The sequence below is a fragment of the Cotesia typhae genome, unplaced genomic scaffold (genome assembly GCF_013202065.1).
Source record: "Cotesia typhae breed Kobodo isofemale line unplaced genomic scaffold, CoteBio_Ctyphae contig_43, whole genome shotgun sequence".
Lineage (NCBI taxonomy): Eukaryota > Metazoa > Arthropoda > Insecta > Hymenoptera > Braconidae > Cotesia > Cotesia typhae.
In genome coordinates, this window is record NW_027423752.1 from 3,564,896 (window position 1) to 3,584,561 (window position 19,666).

Here is a 19,666-nt window from a genome sequence, read left to right on the forward strand (position 1 = left end):
ATTAATTAACCTCAAGGCCGCCTTAGGTATAGCTTATTTAATTAAACTTTTAGACAGAAGTCCTTAATCACTATAAATTTATATCAGTTAGCTCATTAGTGTTACTCATAAAATTAGTTTTACCAATACGATCACATGGCTAATAATTCTGATTTTATAAATCTAATAATAACTAATTATTTAACTTAAAATAAACGTTGAGATCACAAGAATATTAATAAAAAAATTATGTGACTATGTTTTAAACAACTGTAACAATGAAAATTATTTTTAAATCAAAATAAAATAATTGTAATGCAAGTTTTTTTTTTTAAAGTTTTAGAAACATTTACCTTGCAATAAGTAACGTCACAGTAATTAGAAAACGATAATTAAAGTTTTTGTATATTTAAAAACTTTTTAAAATAAGTTTCAATTAGAGAAAATTAAATATGAGTTCGTTAAATAATTATTATTCATAATTTATAATTTATAGATCTAATTTTTTACCCCAAATTGGCGTAACGTTCCAAAATATCTAATACTGAAGGCCGATTTTGGCAATCATAAGAAAAACTTTCGGAAAGTACAGATCTCAAATATAGTGGAATACAGGTCAAATCAGGTATTTTTTTCTGCCGTAATATCATTTTTAATCCATCTTCGCTGTTTATATCACCCCAAATAGTTTTTTCTGAGTATAATTCCACTAGGGTGCAACCTAAAGCCCAAACATCAGAATAAACATTCGCTTCTGAATTTTGTAATAATAATTCAGGAGCCATGTATAATGGAGTTCCTCGAACAAATCTGGTACGGCCAATAGTGCTTTTCAACGAGAAAGTCATTTTCTTAAATTTGCTCAACCCCAGGTCACAAATTTTTACAAATCTACTGGTATCAACAAGGATATTAGATGGTTTGATATCCCCATGAGTAATAGGGTTCTCTTTGGAATGTACCCTGTGGAAAAAGCCTGATAGAAAATATTAAGTTCCCATAAGAATCCTGATACGTCTATGTGGACCAAAAAATGCTCCGATATAAATGCTATCATAACTTATCCGTTGTTACCAAAAATTAAAATCTATCCGTGTTTTCCTTATCGTAATTCATAGGATTGTATCATTGTTTTCAATTGATTGGACTTTACTCGGATAATCGGTTAGAGTATTCATAGGGTTAAATACATCCCGATCGAAACAGTAATTTCATAAGCATATACAGTTGCTCGAAGCTATACTTTTTCGTCTGCAAATGCATTTAGGTCGTACAAGCTATATATGCATCGGATTTTCCAACTTATAGTTGAATTAGTATTACACAGGATGGTCTGCTCAATTTTTCTATCAGAAATTAACAGTAATTGCTCATTTAATTTTTCTCATCTCTATCGTTAATAATAATATATTTACAATACAGAAATGAGATTATGTTATATTTATTCATGAGGAAATGTTGTTTCAAAAACACATTAAATTCCAATAACTGAAACTGACATTCCATTAAATTAACCGTAATTGAAACTATAAGCAATTGCAGTTTTTTTTTTGTATGAATTTTATATGATATCACAACAATATTTCTTTGATTTTCTATATGTTATACACCTATATAAATCTTCCCATAATGAGAAACAATGAGAAACAATTTTTATCAGAAATTTTTTTTTGAGTACCGATTGAGTCAGATATTCATTACAAAATACAATTCATTTATTTATTTCAGTTTTTTAAGTTTAAACAAATTTAATTTCAGTTTCACCTGTAAAATCCAAAATGTCTCATTTGCAGTTACTGATTTTTATGATTAAAAGGATCGTATACGAATTTACTGTTTTAACCGTATAATCAAATAAATCTCATTAAAAAAAAATTATTAACAATCTTTATGATATTAATTATTTTTTTGATAGATATTTTAGACACAAAAAGTAATTAGATATACTCTGAAATTGCTTTACAAAATAAAAAATAATCGTTACTTCAACGTACCTATAAGCTAAAAGAAATTACGTGTTTAATTTTATAATTTGAAATAAGAAGAATGACTGACAACATTTGGATTACTTAAGAGAAAATAATATTTAATTTCTCATTTTCTATTAAGTATGAATTTATGTAATTGTAGTAGTTTTTTAAAATTATACAACTTTAATAAAATGTTTATTTCTTACAAACAAAATAAACACCACAATCTTGAGTATTTTTAATAATAAAGAAGAGTAAGAGTTGTCTTTCTCACTTACCTAGTAAAATAAAGGGGTACGAGATGGAGAAAAAGCTTCCACTGAAAAGTAGGGGAAGTCGAATCTGAAGTGTTTGAAAGTATAAGAGTTCTATCGTAGACAGTCGAGTCGCGTTATAAGATCGCTCATTACAAGTCCGTAGATAGAAGTTTCCCATACTCCCTCCACACGTCTCTATACTCTTCATTGGCCAAGAGATCGAACTCTTAACGAGAATCGGCTGTACATAACTAAAGCCCGCCAAAGTGTGTAGAAGCCGGTAGTCACGTTGGCTGTCGTTTCAGTTGTTTTTTAGCCGTTCACAGTGAATTAACTGCGGTGTTAAATTGACAAAAAAAATTATTTAAATAATTAAAATTTAATATTTAATATAATTTCAAGTAATCCATTGACACCAACATACACGTAATTACTGAATATTTTTATTAAGTTTTGGAAGAATAATTATTTTTGATATTTAAAAACTTCTTCATTATTGTTTAATTTTGTAAGTATTTTACGACATGAGACTCTGCAGTAATTATTTTGAACAATGAAAATAAGTTTTAATTTTTATGTGTTGTAAAAATTACCGAATAACTGTTTCAATGTGCGTGAATATTTAACAGAGTTTTTGTTTTATTTGCTTATGATTAACGTAATAATAACATTACTTAATAGTATTGCAATTTTAAAATAAAGTTTGTTAATGTAGTAATATATTAATTCGAACAAGTGCCGTGCATAATATGATTGTATTAGTGTTTTCAGTTTAACAGGTAGAATATAGTAGGTACTATTGAAAAGTCAGCAATTGTATGTTAGAATTGTCTTATTAAACGATCGATAACCATGAGATTTTAAAAGATTTTATGTGGATTTCCAGCTTAACTATTAATATCTATTGCGTTACATGAAAAAAGTTTTGTTTTTATTTCTAAATTCTAGTATTGCATTGTTTGCTGATTGACAACTTTTCAATTATTGCTTGACATTATGAGTGTTTTAAAACAGTAGACAGTACAGTGTTTATTTTTTTTAATTACAATAAAATTTTTACTTTTAACTTGCTTTGTAAAAAATTACCAAGTAATTTTTGAAATCTGTTTCAATATTTGAGAGATTATTTGAATTATTTATTTGATTAAATATTGAAATCAGAATTTAATTATTTATTAAAGTGTTATTATAAGATTTTATAAAAAAAATTATAATCGTCATAATAAATTTGTTCGAACAAGTGCCGTAATTGATATGATTGGATCAGAATTTCCAGTTTAACAGGTAGAATCTAGTAGATACTATTGAAAAGTCAGCAATTGTATGTTAGAATTTTCTTATTAAACGATCGATAACCATGAGGTTTTAAAAGATTTTATGTGGATTTCCAGCTTAACTATTAATATCTAATGCGTTAAATTAAAAAAGTTTTGTTTTTTATTTCTAAATTCTAGTATTGCATTGTTTGCTGATTGAAAACTTTTCAATTATCGCTTGACATTATGAGTGTTTTAAAACAGTAGACAGTACAGTGTTTACTTTTTTTAAATGCAATAAAATTTTTAATTTTAACTTGCATTGTAAAAAATTACTTCGTAATTTTTTAAATATATTTCAATATTTGAGATATTATTTGAATTTGTTAATTTAATTAAATATTGAACTAAAAGTTTATTTATTTATTAAAGAGTTATTATGAGATTTTATAAAAAAAATTATAACCGTCATAATAAATTTGTTCGAACAAGTGCCGTAATTGATATGATTGGATTGATATTTCCGGTTTAACAAGGTAGAATCTAGTAGGTACTATTGAAAATTCAGCAATCATTATAATTATCATATATTTATAGCAGGTCAAAAAATGACTTTAGGAACTTTCAATTGTTTTTATTAATAAAAGTAGGCTTACGAAGCCGGATTTTTTGTTCAGAGACGTAAAAATATTTAAAAGACGTGACATACACTGTTAACAAAACTAGTATCTACTTACTTTACATATTTGTTTGATGTTGGATTAGAATACATTTGTTAAATATAGATATTCAATTTAGTATGCATGCTCTGATTTTAGAAAAGTATGTACTATGTACTTAACTGAATCTATTTATTATATTCTAGTGACCTACGGATAATCACCATGTTTGCTTACATCAAGTTAGTAGATGAAGACAAATATGATACTATACCATTTACATGGGTAAAAATTATGATCAAGTAAAGCTACCTGTAAATAGAAACAAACAACACTATATCTTATATGAAAATCAACCACCAAAAAAGCTTTGCTGCTATTCGTTGAAGGTACGTATTCTATTGAATTTAATGTGTCCCTTTTAAACTCTTAAGAAAATGTATTGAACACTTTAAAATTACAAACAAAATTTGTCCTAATTTTAATATAAATGAAACCAAATGATTTTAATAACTGTATAAATGTAAAGTTTCAAAGGTTTTTTTTTTCAAACTTAGTTAATTTGTCTGTACGAATGCATAACAGTATTTTACACTATTATCCACTCAAAGAAATTAAAATATTTTATAATGTGGTTCTTATTACCACTGTTATCTTTATAATTTGGCATAATGTATTATATTTTCTATCGTGTAATGTGATGGATGTGCTTATAATATTTATTATTTTTCAGATACAATTGATGTACTCGAAAAACAAATAAAATCAAAAAGAATCACAGTTCCACCTCCTCAAAATCAAGAAACAGCCACTGAATTAAGTGACACTGAAATTGATGAAAGCAGTGCGAAAAATAAAACAACTTCAAATGTTGACATAAATCCTGTTGTCAACCAACAATTAGAACAGTTGAAGGCTAAATTGGCGGTAAGTTTTTTTAAGGCATTATTATTTTAAATTAATTCTTAGATTTTCATAAATCTTTAATGAAAATTATTAAATAAACCTAGCTATTGGAATTGTCTATCATAAAAAAACTGTCATTTAAATTGGAACTATAAAACTATAAATTTTAATCATGCACTACATTAGCGTGCTTCAATCCCCAATAACAAGGAATCAATAATCAGTTTCCGATAATATCAACACTAAAAAACTTGTCACATTGTAGATTTGAAATTCAAATCTTTCAATTGAAAAAATTTTTCTATTCATTACTATAGTATTTAAAAAAAAAAATTAGTCATATCTTAGCATTGAAATCTAATGTTATTTTATGAATTAAAAGTAAAGTATTTGATAAAATAACTCTTACGAACTTGTTCTTATTTCTTCTTTTCTTTCATTTGATTTTTAGGTGTCTTTTACGCGGTTTTCAATTTTTATTTTTTACAAAATAGATTAGTAAAAGAGATCAGTTATTGAAATGATTTTTTTATACTTGTTTTTCGTTTATTATGTATGTATCATCATTAGTTATAATTAGTCTTGGACTATTATATTTTGAGAAAATAATATATTATTATTATATTGGTAATATGCTCATAAATTGATACTTTGAACTACAGTTTAGCGATTCAATTTATTTCAATAGTATCGTATGAATCAGTAAAATTAAAAAATGTATTTTTTAATTTTTTAACTTCTGAATTAACCCATCGCCGATAGTAAAGCTACTTTTGAAAATTACCGTTTTCTTACTATCTCTAATTTTTTATGCATAATTATTCAAGATTTCACATTGAATCAATCTTTATAAATGCAGTTCGATTCTTCATTATCGATAGAGATGAAACAGCAAAAGAGCCGACGGATAAATAAACAATATTTATTTAAAGATTATAATCCTTATCAAGTTAGTAGAGCAACTCGATCTCGACATAAAAATAAAATAAAACAGCTGTATGAAAAAAATTTATTCTCAGGAGGTAACGTATACATGCATTCTGGAAAAAAAAATCTATATTCATTATTTTTTTGAAATGGCAAAACCTAAGTTCTCTTTGATCAATTTATAGAAAACAGTCCTCAAAACATATTTGATGCTAATAATACAGATTTTCCAATAACTGAGCCATTAGTTTCTAATACGACAAAATTGCTTCAGTCATCCATTAGCTCTACTTCTGTAGTGTCATTAGAACAACACCAACACCCTATGGAAGAAAATTCCACCATGGACTTCAGTACTAGCTTAGTAGACTCGCATTGTATTTCTAAGGAAACTCAGATAGATTGTTCGGATCCTCATCAACAACAATCTACTCACAATCAATGTGACGTATCATCAAGATATTTAGAAAACGGCAATACTTTAGATGATAAACTAAGTTCCGAAAGTAACTTCTCAAATGATAAGCCGTATTCTGATAGCGACAGCGACTCAGATAGTGAAGTAACTTCTGATAGCGACAGTGACTCAGATAATGAAGAAACTTCTGATAGTGAAAGTGAAGTAGATTCAGAGCAAGATTCAGAATATGAGCAAACTACCGAGTCGGATTCGGACAATTCATCGACCGATGACTCATTTCGTTTTAACTGTGATAAAATGAATGGTTCTACAATCATGTTTCCACAGTCAAGTAGTACTGTCTCAGATGTATTGCTAATGGTTACGGCATTTTCAGTATCTAAACATTTGACAAGAAATGACCAAGATGACTTAATTAATTTAATAAAAGTTTTAGCTGGTCCAGCATTTGAATCTTGGAATGCTTCCCATTATTCACGGTCGAAAGCATATAATCCTCCAAGAAAAAAATTCAATCAAATTTTTATTGCCAGACAGAAAAATGTCAACGCATTTTACATACAAGGAAATTATCGGATAAGGACAAAAAATAAAAGTTCAATGTTCTGACTGTAAAGCAAAGTATAAACTATCATCGGCGAGTAAAAATCAATTTATCATTATTGATTTGAAATATCAATTGAAATTATTATTCAGAGATACGGAAGTAAAAATGATTTATTAAATACAATGGAAAAATTGAGACAACCGCGAAATGATGGAGTTATAAATGATATATATGACAGCCAACTGTATAAAGCTGTACAAAAACTTTCACCAGGCGCATTGACTTACAACGTCAACACAGATGGCGCACCACTTACAAAAAGCTCCAAACGAAGTATGTGGCCAATACAACTTCATATAAATTAATTATCACCAACATTGCGGTTTCGTAACGTTCTTCTTGGTGGTTTATACATTACATCGGCTGAGCCATCTCCCGAATTTATGCAAACTTACATGTCAAAATTTCTTGAAAAAGCAAATAATATAATGGAAGCTGGTATAAATATAACTGATAATGAGGATCGAATAAGAAATTTAAAATTTTTCTGTCTTTTATTATGCGTAGATTCGGTTGCTAGACCACTTATCCAAAACCGTTTCCAGTTCAACGGATATTTAGGTTGTAGTTGGTGTTATGCGACTGGAGTTTACGATAGTTCTGCTATGAGATACCCTATCACTCAACAAGATCCATTATTGCGAACAAATCAAAGTCATATTAAAGATGTAGAACAAGTAGAAAAATTGGGAAAGTCAATAAACGGCGTCAAAGGTAATTGTGCAATGCTAGAATTGAAACATTTCGACTGCGTGTGGGGTTTTCCTTTAGATTACATGCACGGCATTTTATTAGGTGTATCCCGACATTTATGGGCATTGTGGACTAAACCAGGAACTCCATATTATTTAAATCCTCAACAACGAAAAAAGATCATGGCTCGTCAATTACACATTAAAAGACCTCAAGAAATTCATAGACTTGTGAGAACAGTAGATCAAACAGCAAAATGGAAAGCTTCAGAATGGGAATCGTGGCTATTATTTGATAGTGTACCGTGTCTAGCGGGTATTCTCGATGAAAAATGTTTTCAGTCGTACCTCCTATTAGTTTCAAGTATATATACGTTGATGACAGACAATATAAGTGAAGAAGATCTTTTACTATGTGAAATAAATTTACTTCAGTTTATACGTGATTGTCAACTAATTTACGATGTTAACTCGATGACATTTAACTTACACTCATTGTTGCATGTTGTAGAATCAGTTAGGCAAAGTGGACCATTGTGGTCAAGTTCTGTTTTTCCTTTTGAAAGCATGATTTTTCTTATTAAACGTTACATAACAGGAGGTAGTGGTGTCTCATATCAAATAGTTAATTCTATATTGAAAGAGAAAAATATTAGATGCAACATTGACTATAATACTGAATCTGTGAAATGCCGTAATTATTGTAAGGATCTGTTTAAGCCACGAAAACTGAAGAACTGTACACGAAGTGATGATCATGCTTTACTGATTGGCACTGAGAAATCACCGGACGATCAATTGATTCTATTGATGCACCAATATTTTGACAATACTCATTCAACTAAAGTTTATGATCGATGTATTTATAATAAAATGGTGCTTAATTCGCAGCACAGCTTATACACGTCCTACAAAAACAAACGATACTGTAGTTCAGTTAGATACAAAAAAATTTATTCGGATTAATGGTTTTTTCTCTTTAAATAATACGTGTTATCTTTATGGCAATCAAATATTAACTGTTCAAACAGCTTTCCAATAAAATGTTCAATTATCTCATATCTTACAAGTAAGAAGCATAAGACAAGAAATTTTGATCGCCAGTATTCAAAGTATACGAACAAAAGTTATTTTTTTTTCAACTGGTGAAAATGATTACATTTGCTTCTTCCCTAAAAATTTGGGGACATAATTATTCATTGTATTATGTTAATATTATGTGTTATAGTAATCTTTTTCATGTATTATTAGTCATTTTTCTATTAAAATTATGCTAAAAATTCTGAAAATTCATACATTATCTCATTACATTTTTCGCACAAAAACTAGTTTATTATAATAACAGAAATGGTTGAACCAATTAATAACAAATAAATATTCAAGTAATGTTAAAGCAGAGCACTATAACTTATAAATTTCTATGAACTCACTATCTGTAACTTACTTTATAGCATTGACTATTACTGTAATTTTACTTTCATTGTTAATATTGCTTAATTAGAAAGTATGTCTAAAAAGTTTTTCAAAATTAAACTGTGTATATTAAATCATATTTTATTGAATAAACAAAATTTGAATATTTTAATACTAACAGGCTATTAGTAATGGGACAGAAGTTCATGACAATTTGGCAACCAAAGTTCATGACAATAATGATAAAGAAAATTCAAAATTCATATTAAATCATAGTAAAGATCATGAAAATGTTCTGAAAGAAGTGACTACTCCTCCAAAAACACTACATCCAGAAAAATTGGACCTACTTTCAATGAAGATTGAAAAAAGTCGAAGGAAGTCAAAGTCAGTTGCATCCATTTTACTGTAGATTGTTTCATTTTTCTATATAAATTAAAAATTTCGCTTTTGTTATTTATTATGAGATCAAAATTTGAATATTCTTGCTTATAAAATTTATTAGACATATTTTGCATCTTACATCTATGAAGTGTTTTTTTGTTTTTATTGTATATGTAAAAATTTTGTTTACAATATCTAAATTCCGTTCAAATAGTCGGCGATAATTCATACTATTTTACAGAAAAGAAAGCATGATCCGGAATCATTGATGGAAACTATGCCCAACAAAAATCTCGTAAAAATCGTAAAGACAAAAAATCTAAAGGGATGAAGGTAAAAATTTAAAACTAAATTGTAAATTATAATATTATTTATTTTTAATAATAATAATTAAATACATTCAAAGATCAGAATTAAATAATTTAAAACGAATATAATTGAAGGCAAAAATACAAAATTTCTAAGATTAGCTCTTAAACGATGCTCACTGATTTAGAGTAAACTGCTAACTGAAATAGAGTAAATTTATTACAGTAAAAAGTTATCTATTGCAGATGCGGGAAAAAAAATTTTTATGTCCTTTTCTCATACGTAGTATAAAAATTGATTTATCAGTGAAAATTATAATAAAGTATTTATCGAAGTGAGTGACTGTATAGATATATATTTTTTTTCTTTTTCAGAAATCGGCAGATTCTAAAAAACAGAGAAACTCTATCATAGAAAAAACAACAAGCTATTTAAGTCATGATGGTGGCAGTAGACAGGTGCAAAATGTCAGTATAATTAAAAATAGCTCATATCAGACAATTTCGAAAATGTTTAAAGTATCTAATATCAATCTATAAATATTTCTAGAATGGATCTATGAAATCAACAGGATCAGTAAAATTACAAGTTAAGAAAAACGATAAATCTATTACAGTAACAAAAAGCGACGCACATGATATTCTTCCAGATGGACTTCCAAATCGAGATATAGTCGAGGGAAATAAACAAAAAGAAATTATTTCAGAGGAACATGACAATGACCAACTATCTCAAGTAATATGATAAAAAATTATTTTAAATTGAAATAGCGGTTTTTGTCTTGTGAATTTCATAGAAATGTAACTATTAAAATTATCTTTAACGCGCAACTTTTTACAGATTTTGTTACTTCTCAAGTAAATCTGGCATGTGGATTTAAGAAATACCATAAGTTCAAAAATTTATTTATGTATGTATTTATAGAATACTGAAAACCCTGAAAACGTCACTGAAATTAGTATACATACATAAATTTATGTGAAGTTTTTCCGAAAGCACTTGTAATAAGTTTTAATTTACATTACTTTTTCATTTACATTACTCAAATTGCGATTTTAATAAAAATTCTTTATTAAGCTTTAAATTCTATGAAATTTTTCCATTCCATTCATTTTCACAACTTTACGAGTTGTTAGTCGAACTTTGAAATGTCCTTCAATTTGCTCAACATAAGACTTTTTTCTTAAAAAAAAATTGATTCTTATTAATCAAATTTTTGAGTTTAAAAACGCCTCTAAGTTGACGAGAATTAGGAAATAAATTAAAAATAATAATGTTGGCCTGTCGAAATAAAAAGGATGAAAAATTTTATCAATATTTGATAGAATTTGCATTATTTCTGCTTAATGCAAATTTTCAAATTTTATCTTAACATATTTTCAGACAAAAATAAGTGGATCTCAAGAAGTTGATCCAACGGTATCAGAAATTGCTGAAACTCCCGAATTTCTTGAGCACATTAACTTGATTAAAGACTCGACCGCAACTACCCTGAATGCCAACAATACTTCTCTCGAAAGTGGATCAACAAAAACTGTCTTGGAAGAAAGTGCCGCTGAGCAAGATGACGTATGTATACAATGATTAATTTATCATGATAATATGATAATAACGTAATAACTTTTAATAAAAATTAATATTTTTTAAGTGTAGAGAATATATTAAGCTTCATATTTTATCGATAAAAAATAAGTGGATATCGTACATAAGTACACAGAAAAAAAAATGTTTTTGAACCAAGTATATAATTTTGAAGAACTGAATATTCTTGATTTGAGTAGAAAAATTTTTGATTTAAGGAAATTTTACTTGATTAAAGAATTTTTGTCTTCAATTACCCTCTTCAAGACAATTCAAGACAATTACCCTCTTCAAAATTATATTCTTGGTTCAAGAATTTTCTCTTGAATCAAGTAAATTTTTTTCAGTGTAGTAACTATAAAATATTCGAAATATTTTATGATTCTTTCGAATGCTTATCTTCTTTTGTATCTTGCAAATGTGAAAAATATGAAACGAACTTCAATAAAATATAAAAATTTTTATAATAATTAAATAAAAATTTGAATTTTTACCGTCTTACTAGCTACTCAAAAAAATGGTAAAAATTGTTGCCGGCTTTTTTGTGATATTTTTCCCCTTTAGTATGCGAAAATACAATATAACTAATGAAGCTGTTAATTGGAAATCACATCATTAATTTTTCAGTTTTTAACTGTTCCATCAGTTATGAAAATTTGAAGCTTTCTCATAACTAATAGAAATCAAACTGTGAATTTTAGAACTCTATTTAATTAAATAATTTATTATAAAATATTAAGCTTAAATAATCAAACGCTAATAAATTGTTACCTGTCATTCAAAGAATGTATAACAAATGAATTCTAACAAAACGAATAATATAGTTATTTTATCATTTTATTTATGTAAAAGCCAGTGTGTTTCTTTCGAATTTTCTATTTATCATATTACTTACAGATTTCCTGTGAACCTTTTCGTTCTTTCGATCAGCCTGTGAATGAGTCTTTGAAGAAGAAGAAGAAAAGTAAGCTTTCAGACAAAAAGCCGAAACGTAGCAAAAGTTCGAAGGTGCGTAATTAAAGTAATAAAACTATTAAAATCAAATGAATCAGTTTTTCAAATATTAATAATTTATTTCGCTTTAATATAACATACTTTACTGTGTTACAGAAGAGTAAAATCAAAAATCAAAGAAATTAAATTCAAAGTAATATTATATATATTATAAATCATTTCCATTTAAATTCATTGTTACTATATCAGTAATACAAGAAACTAGTGCAAAAATCGGTTAAAAAAACTCTACAATTTGATATAAGTAATAAAACTAAAATAACAAATACCAATATTCGTAAACTGTCATAGATTTTATTTTCGTTATTTTTTTGAGATTATTTCTGCAAGTAATACATCGAAATAGTTCGTACTTTCTTCAAGTTAAAATACACGTAATATATACTAGCTTATATAATTTTTCTTAATAATACCTTCGCACCATCATTGAATCTCTAAATATCACTTGTTAGCCAACATAACTAATACGATTTAAAAGGAAAAATCGACATTTCATGTAACATGAATCAATTTACATTTTGCGATCGACAATAATGCATACTTTATTTAGAACTGATATGGATTAATTCATATTTATGATTATTTTCAGGTACACGCGCAACAGTACCGACAGCAGTTCAAGCAATAGATTTCGAAAATATACAAGTGCCTCCGCCAGTTGGTTTTATACGGACAGACACCGAAATGGTAAATTTTTATTTAAACTAAAAATTTGAATCTAATTATTTTATTGTTGCTGTAGAAAAAATTGAATCGCTGCGTTTACTCTAATGAAAAGTATCCTAAAAAATACTTGTTTTTCAATTTTTTTTTGTCGATTGCATGAAAAGCTATCTCAAGTTTACTTATCAAACTTTAAAAGAGACCTATAATTTGATAAATGATCAGCGATTAAATATTCTATAGAAATCTTTTTCAAGTGTTAACTTGGAGTGTTTATTTACTTTTATTAATTATTTTTCAATTACTCGATATATGAAAATATATGCTGCGATGAAAATAAAAATGCGCAAAAAAAATTAATTGATCCAAGTCGGAAAAATGCTCTATTAAACATCTGATTTAACAATAAATTCAAGAGAAAAGATGTAATCACTAGAGTACTAGAGCCATATATGATAGTTAAATTTGTCATTAAAGACAAATTTGGGAATTAGGGATATAAAGGATAAAGGCGAAGGGGAGGACCTTTACTCAGTAGGAATTTTTCGGTAACTGAAAAAATAATTCAGACAGCTCAGACCGGGACTCTACCAGTTAAGGTATCCGAGACACTGTCCGTAACTACTATTCAGTCACCTAATAAGACCTATCGAGTAATAAACACCACCGTCCATCTTACGGTTAAGAGCCATATATGAAAGTACAGCTTGCAATTAACCGCTTATCTCTTATACTTTTTATTAATTGCTGTAATCGAAATATTTTTAGATTCATTGTGGTCAAAATGTCTGGATTACTGTTCAAGATTATAATAATGCAAAAGCTGCAGCTGGGACTGATGCTATCTTTGTAAAAAATATAGCAGTAAATATATTTACTCGAGACGTATTAAAGACCAGTAGTATAACAGGTAAAAGAAGCAACAGAACCAAAGGACCTGCCAAACCAAAACTAGATCCCATCAAAATGCTTGCTGTTAGAGGTAAATTAATTTTATTTTTAGTTAAAAAATTAATTTTGTTGAGGGTAATTAAATTTTTTTACAGGTATTTACAGAGATTATCTAAAGGAACACAGGCAATTGTCAGAAAAACATATCAATGAGAAGATTGACGACTACGTGGAATATATTCGGGGAAAAATTTCAGATCTAGAAAGACCAAAAAAAATACCACTTAAAAGTAAGAATAATTTAAAGTTATCAATGATATTTGTATATTGATATTGAGATACCATTAACTTAATTACATGAACATTCATAAACAATATTTAATCCTAGTTGTCTCGATGAAAATTAGATCTAAACATTTTATGGCATCAAATTTCATTCACAGTATATAAATATTTGTGTGTTATAGAAACTGAAAAAGAAGAGGCTAATGAAATTGAGAAAAAGGCTGATGGAAAAAGAAAAAGAGTAAAGCCAGAATCCAGAAAAAAAAAAAGTTTCTAGCTCCAGTGACAATAGTAGTTCTAGTGAAGAAAGTACTGATTCTGAGAGTGAAACTAGTAGCAATGAAGACGCCGCTGATAACTAAACTTTTTTTTCTATCTTTAATTTTTAAGTAATAAATAAAATAATAAATAAATTTTGTCAAGTAATATAACAAAGTACAATTATTGCCAATATATTATATTCCTGATATCCTTGATTAAAATTTCAATAGGATCCCATCAAAAGCGACAAAAGCCACTTAGAAACCCATAAATTTTATTGTTTTCTAAGTGGCTTTTGTCGTTTTTGATGGGATCTTATTGGAGTTTTTCAATAGGGATATATATGATACGTATGATATTTTAAAAATATTAAATTTATTATCAATTATTGTTGATCAAACCCTTATGTCATTTGATCATTTTTCAATTTGATTTATCTGGTAAATTTTAATATAACGCTAAGATGAATTATTACGTTCAAAAATTATTATAACATTGCTTATACATTATCATAGATTTTTATTAGCAATATTACTTTTCATTGGGTGAAATACATATAGGAAATTATAAAAAGATCTAATTTATTTGCAAATACTGTTTTAAAACAGTTTGTGAATGGAGAAAATGAATTGGAACAAACCCTATACGATTTTATCATTTTTTGATTTGGATTACCTGATAAACCTAAATGTAAAACAAGAATGGATTCATGCGTTGAAGGATATGTATGTATTGCCGATACTTTCTCATATATTATTATAAGCTATATTATACATATAAATACTATATTATACATATAAAAAATATTAAAAGAAGATTTTCATTAACGGTAATTACTTTTTTTGAGCACTACGTGTATATTAAATATGCATGTGCATCAGCCTCATTCAATGAGATCATTTTCTTTTGAATAAAACCTGATTAATTTAAATACAATATTATAGTGGAATAGTACATTAAAAAACGAAGCGTATTTTGCTGAAACTTTTCCATTAATTCTCATATACTGCGTTATATAATTTATATCTAATAAAATACATATAAATAAGAATTGAAAACGATTAATTAATTAATCAGCAATTACTGTTTTTCAACAGTACATGAATGGAAAATCTATATTTTGATTATACTCATACAATCTGATTGTCTTCTGGTTCGGATTGTCCGATAAAGATTGATATACTAACAGAATGGAAAATTATACTGAAGAGTACCATGTATATTTGACTGATAAAATCCCTGATTAAAAAAAAGTATTGAAAAAGTATTGAATTACACACACTGTATATCTGTATATACATACAATATAGATATACAGTTGCATACGTTCAATACTTTTTTTTAATCATGGATGACATGAAAACCATTGTAAATTTATCCGTAATTTCTTTATCAAAACAGTAGCTCAGAATTGCCGATACTTAATTATACTTTTCTATCTGTTTTTACTGATTATAATTCCATCGAAAACTATAATGTGTGTAATTTACTGATACAGCCTCATTGACTCTATCGGTTAATTCAAGTATCACATTTCAGGATTATAACCAATTGAAAATACTGATACAATCAAATCTGTCGTTCCTGTTCCAGATAAAATCCAATGAATCCATTATTTTTTTCGTTAATCGGTAAATATCTGAAATTGCTGTTTCAAAAACACAATAGTATGCAATAACTTCCAATCAAACATCGTTTAAATTTGATTCAGATAAAATAATAGTCTTCACTGCAACCTCGGTTCCATTCCAGCGGCCTTTTTTAACTTTGCCTTGTGCACCAGCTCCTAACAATTCTTTAAAAATAATAGGCTTTTCTTTCTTGATTGATGTAATCGTAGAATTTTGAGCTTTTTTCAAAATACATAGAGCGTTGTCCATCAGAGTCGATTTCGACAAATTCTTGTCATCATTATATTTAAAGCTTCCTGAAGAAATTTCTAAATCCTTCGATTGGCATTTAATAACACATCTGTAAGTACTAGTAACATCGATACCTGATATCCAGTACCTGAACTGACCCTGTTCAAATAATTTTTCATCTTTGTACCACACAAATACAGACTTGCAACGATCCTTACAGTTGGTTATGACACCAATTCCGAGTTTATTCTCACAATAGCCATTAAGTTCATCAACATCATGGATGATGTAATGATTATTATTCAAATCTTCTTCATCTTCAATAATATCTGCTGCCGGAAACAGAAATTCGCGCTGAAGATTCTCAGGATCGGTATTGATGTTCAGTAGTATTTTCCCCCCAGCAGAAATTTGTGCAACTCGGAAGCCGTTCCTACAAGGGTCAAACTCATCAATAGTAAGATAGCATAAGTCTTCAAATCTCATATGATAGAGATTCTCTTTTTCCACATATGCAATAGAATTATCTCCTGTGTACTTTGAAACAATGACGCATTCATAGTAAATATTAATATTGTTGTTGACTTTCGCCGAAGTAGTTGATAAGTTACTCTTGTCGTTGAGCTTACGATGATGTTTTTCCTTCGATTCAATATTATCATAACTGTCAGTTTTTGAATCATGTAAGGTCAACGGAAGCTTACTTGGACATTTTGAGGGTTCTGATATATATCTTGAAGGTTCGTTTTTCAAAAATGTCAAAAGGTAAAAAATGAATCTTTTTGACTTTTGGTCTCTCAGAAAGTGCCAAATGTCACCCTCTTTGTCCATTTCATTTTTAAAGTTCGAAATGACAGATCCATTGAAATGACCCAATAAAACTTTGTATTTGGCAAATGACACATCGGAATTTTTTTCGAACTCCTGTGTTGCCAATACTGTGATCTCCTCGACCGTATAATTTTTACCGATTTCTAATAAGAGTTCCTTAACACCACCTAATGGTTTTAAAACTTGTTTGAAAATTCCATCTTGGTTGCGCAGCCAGCCAACCAAAATTTTTCGATAAGAAATGGATTTTTGTTTCTCATTTGAAGTTCCTTGTGATTTAGAAATGGATATAGATGCAGAATAACCAGATTTTGGCATAAACTGTAACATGGAAATTTATGTATGGATTATTTAAAATTGTATTATAAGTAAGAACAAAAATTATCAATAAAAAATGTAATTACTTTAGTTTTAGAGCTTCCCAAAATTTGCTGGTCATACGCAGGCAGCTTGCTCAGCATTTCTGCAACCAGCTTCCTCTTTTTACTAATGATCGGATTCTTGATTTCTGCAATTAAAATAAAATTAAATGGAGCAAAGACCTTTAAAACCTGTATATACTTCATATAAAAACTCGAAATTTTATTGTGATATTGACCTGAATTAATGTGTAAATTGTAATACTCAATATTCTTATCAAGTATAAGCTCATCCGATTCGATACTGACACCATATGAGTGACTATCTTTAGTATAGGTTAAGCCCACTGCATTCGGGAAATATTGCTTCAAAACACTCAGCTTTAAATTTCCCCCAGTGGTCAATGGCAATAAAATTTCTTCACAATCGTAGTGAATTTTAACAAAAGCCATTTTTATTTCAACTAACGATAAGACCAATTTTAATTATATATTTTTTAACTAGCCGCAAGCGAAATAATTTTTTAACCGTTTCCTTACAAGGCCTACAGGAAAAGAGATTGTTACTAGTAAAAAAATATTTAAAAAAAGGAAAAAATACATAAGCGCTGTCTGGCGAACAAATTTACAAGAAAAAAATAGAAGGAACATTTAGCGCCACCTTTAGATTATTTAGATAGACATACTAAGTATGTCAACGGAGTTGAAAAAGTCAGTGCTACTATCATACGTAATAACATGTCACTACCGGGCTTCCGTAAATTTATCTTTCGAGAAAAACCGCCTCAAGTTTCGCTGCTACTGCTTCTACAGGAAGTTTGTCCGTGGAATCAGACACATTTCATCAGTTGCCTCATTTTCTGTAAAGGTGGAAGAAAAAACCGAACATTTCCGACGGCGACTTTCTGTCCGGGACGACTTTATAAATATATCCATGCCTATAATATATATGCCAATATATGTAATCACGTAATCAAGGAGAGTGTTCAGTATTCGTCTAAAGCGACGTTCACGAGTTACCGAGTTACGAATTACCGGAGGTATTTCAGCGCACTAAACGCCGGAAACACAGCAAGGCGGGAAAAATTTTAACTTAATTTTTCAATTTACTTGCAAATTACAAATCTACATCTGATAATTTTTAAATTGCAGAAAAAAAAATTTCGAAAATTAGTTATAAAAAAAAATTGATCAAGATTAAATTATCGTGTTCAAAATGTTTCTGTTCTTTGAAAAAAGAAAAGAAAAAAAATCACAGCATTTAAAAATAATTTTCTTATTTAATAAATTATGACATTAAATTTAGCTGTCATTTCACAATTTTTTAAATTTTCTTTAACAAATAAATTATTGAATAAATAGACTTGAAGAAATTTAATAAAATTAAAAATGCAATTTTTTTGTTGAAGAAAATTGAAAAATTGTCAAGTGACAGCTAATTTAAATGTCATCGATAAATTAGTTGGTGTTGGTGCAGGAAAAAATTTGTATAAAAGTATTTCGCTGAAATGACAAGACACTTCATAATTTTTGGGTTTTATTTTACAACTAAATTAGTCATATAAAATCATTATAAAAATGTGCATTAATAGTTTTTATAATTTTTACAAGTAAAACTCTCTGAATAAATTTTTTTATGATAATTTATTTGTTTCATAACTCATCCGGAGGCACTGTCGTGCCTCAAGCCAAGTACACGTTCAACAGCACACATGAAATGTGTGTGAACGTGTAGGCGCGAGGCTACAGTGCCTTTATTCTCGAGTCAGATGTCAACATAACCTCACTTTATTTTCAACTTGATTTATTTTATTACTATATACATGTCAACACTTGTCACGCGCTTTAAATAGTTTAATTATTAGTTCTTTTTATAAAACAGCAATAATTATATAATTTTTTTCATTTTTTAGCGTTATCTTAATTTATAAAATTTTCGCTCCCCCGTTTTTCGATACTATGAAAGATTTTACTAATTTCGGTCGAATTTTTATTTCGAAGTTGGTACTTTTCAATTTTCTGCGTATAGTATACCACCGAGTATTAGAGTTAGTTCGTTTCCATTTAACGCCTGAGATCCTCTCCGGATAGTTACTCTGTTCCAGATTTTTTATTTTTAAGTTGGTACATTACATTTTG

General features: G+C 28.2%; 2 protein-coding genes across 2 annotated transcripts; one reads left to right on the top strand and one right to left on the bottom strand.

The window, feature by feature from the left end:
• The first annotated feature begins 9,773 nt into the window (after window positions 1–9,773).
• On the top strand, window positions 9,774–13,947 carry LOC141528272 (uncharacterized). The gene is made up of 7 exons (XM_074244229.1): window positions 9,774–9,804; window positions 10,155–10,247; window positions 10,330–10,515; window positions 11,164–11,349; window positions 12,259–12,369; window positions 12,965–13,062; window positions 13,807–13,947. The coding sequence occupies exons 1-6, from the start codon at window positions 9,799–9,801 to the stop codon at window positions 13,001–13,003; spliced, it is 621 nt and encodes a 206-aa protein (XP_074100330.1). The 5' UTR covers window positions 9,774–9,798; the 3' UTR covers window positions 13,004–13,062; window positions 13,807–13,947.
• Window positions 13,948–15,488: 1,541 nt separating this feature from the next.
• LOC141528231 (uncharacterized) lies at window positions 15,489–18,056 on the bottom strand. The gene is made up of 3 exons (XM_074244170.1): window positions 17,767–18,056; window positions 17,573–17,676; window positions 15,489–17,489 (listed from the first exon to the last, which is right to left on the bottom strand). Exons 1-3 carry the CDS (start codon window positions 17,978–17,980, stop codon window positions 16,161–16,163), a joined length of 1,647 nt encoding a protein of 548 aa, XP_074100271.1. The 5' UTR covers window positions 17,981–18,056; the 3' UTR covers window positions 15,489–16,160.
• Between the last annotated feature and the right edge of the window lie 1,610 nt (window positions 18,057–19,666).

Bases quoted from the DNA above. Each gene is read 5' to 3' on its own strand.
- LOC141528231 (XM_074244170.1), bottom strand. From the start codon at position 17,980: ATGGCTTTTGTTAAAATTCACTACGATTGTGAAGAAATTTTATTGCCA. The intron at 17,677-17,766 runs GTCAATATCACA...TTTTAATTGCAG, and splicing joins CAATTTACACATTAATTCAG to AAATCAAGAATCCGATCATT. The intron at 17,490-17,572 runs GTAATTACATTT...TCCATGTTACAG, and splicing joins TGGGAAGCTCTAAAACTAAA to TTTATGCCAAAATCTGGTTA.
- LOC141528272 (XM_074244229.1), top strand. The intron at 11,350-12,258 runs GTATGTATACAA...TATTACTTACAG, and splicing joins GTGCCGCTGAGCAAGATGAC to ATTTCCTGTGAACCTTTTCG. The intron at 12,370-12,964 runs GTGCGTAATTAA...GATTATTTTCAG, and splicing joins AACGTAGCAAAAGTTCGAAG to GTACACGCGCAACAGTACCG.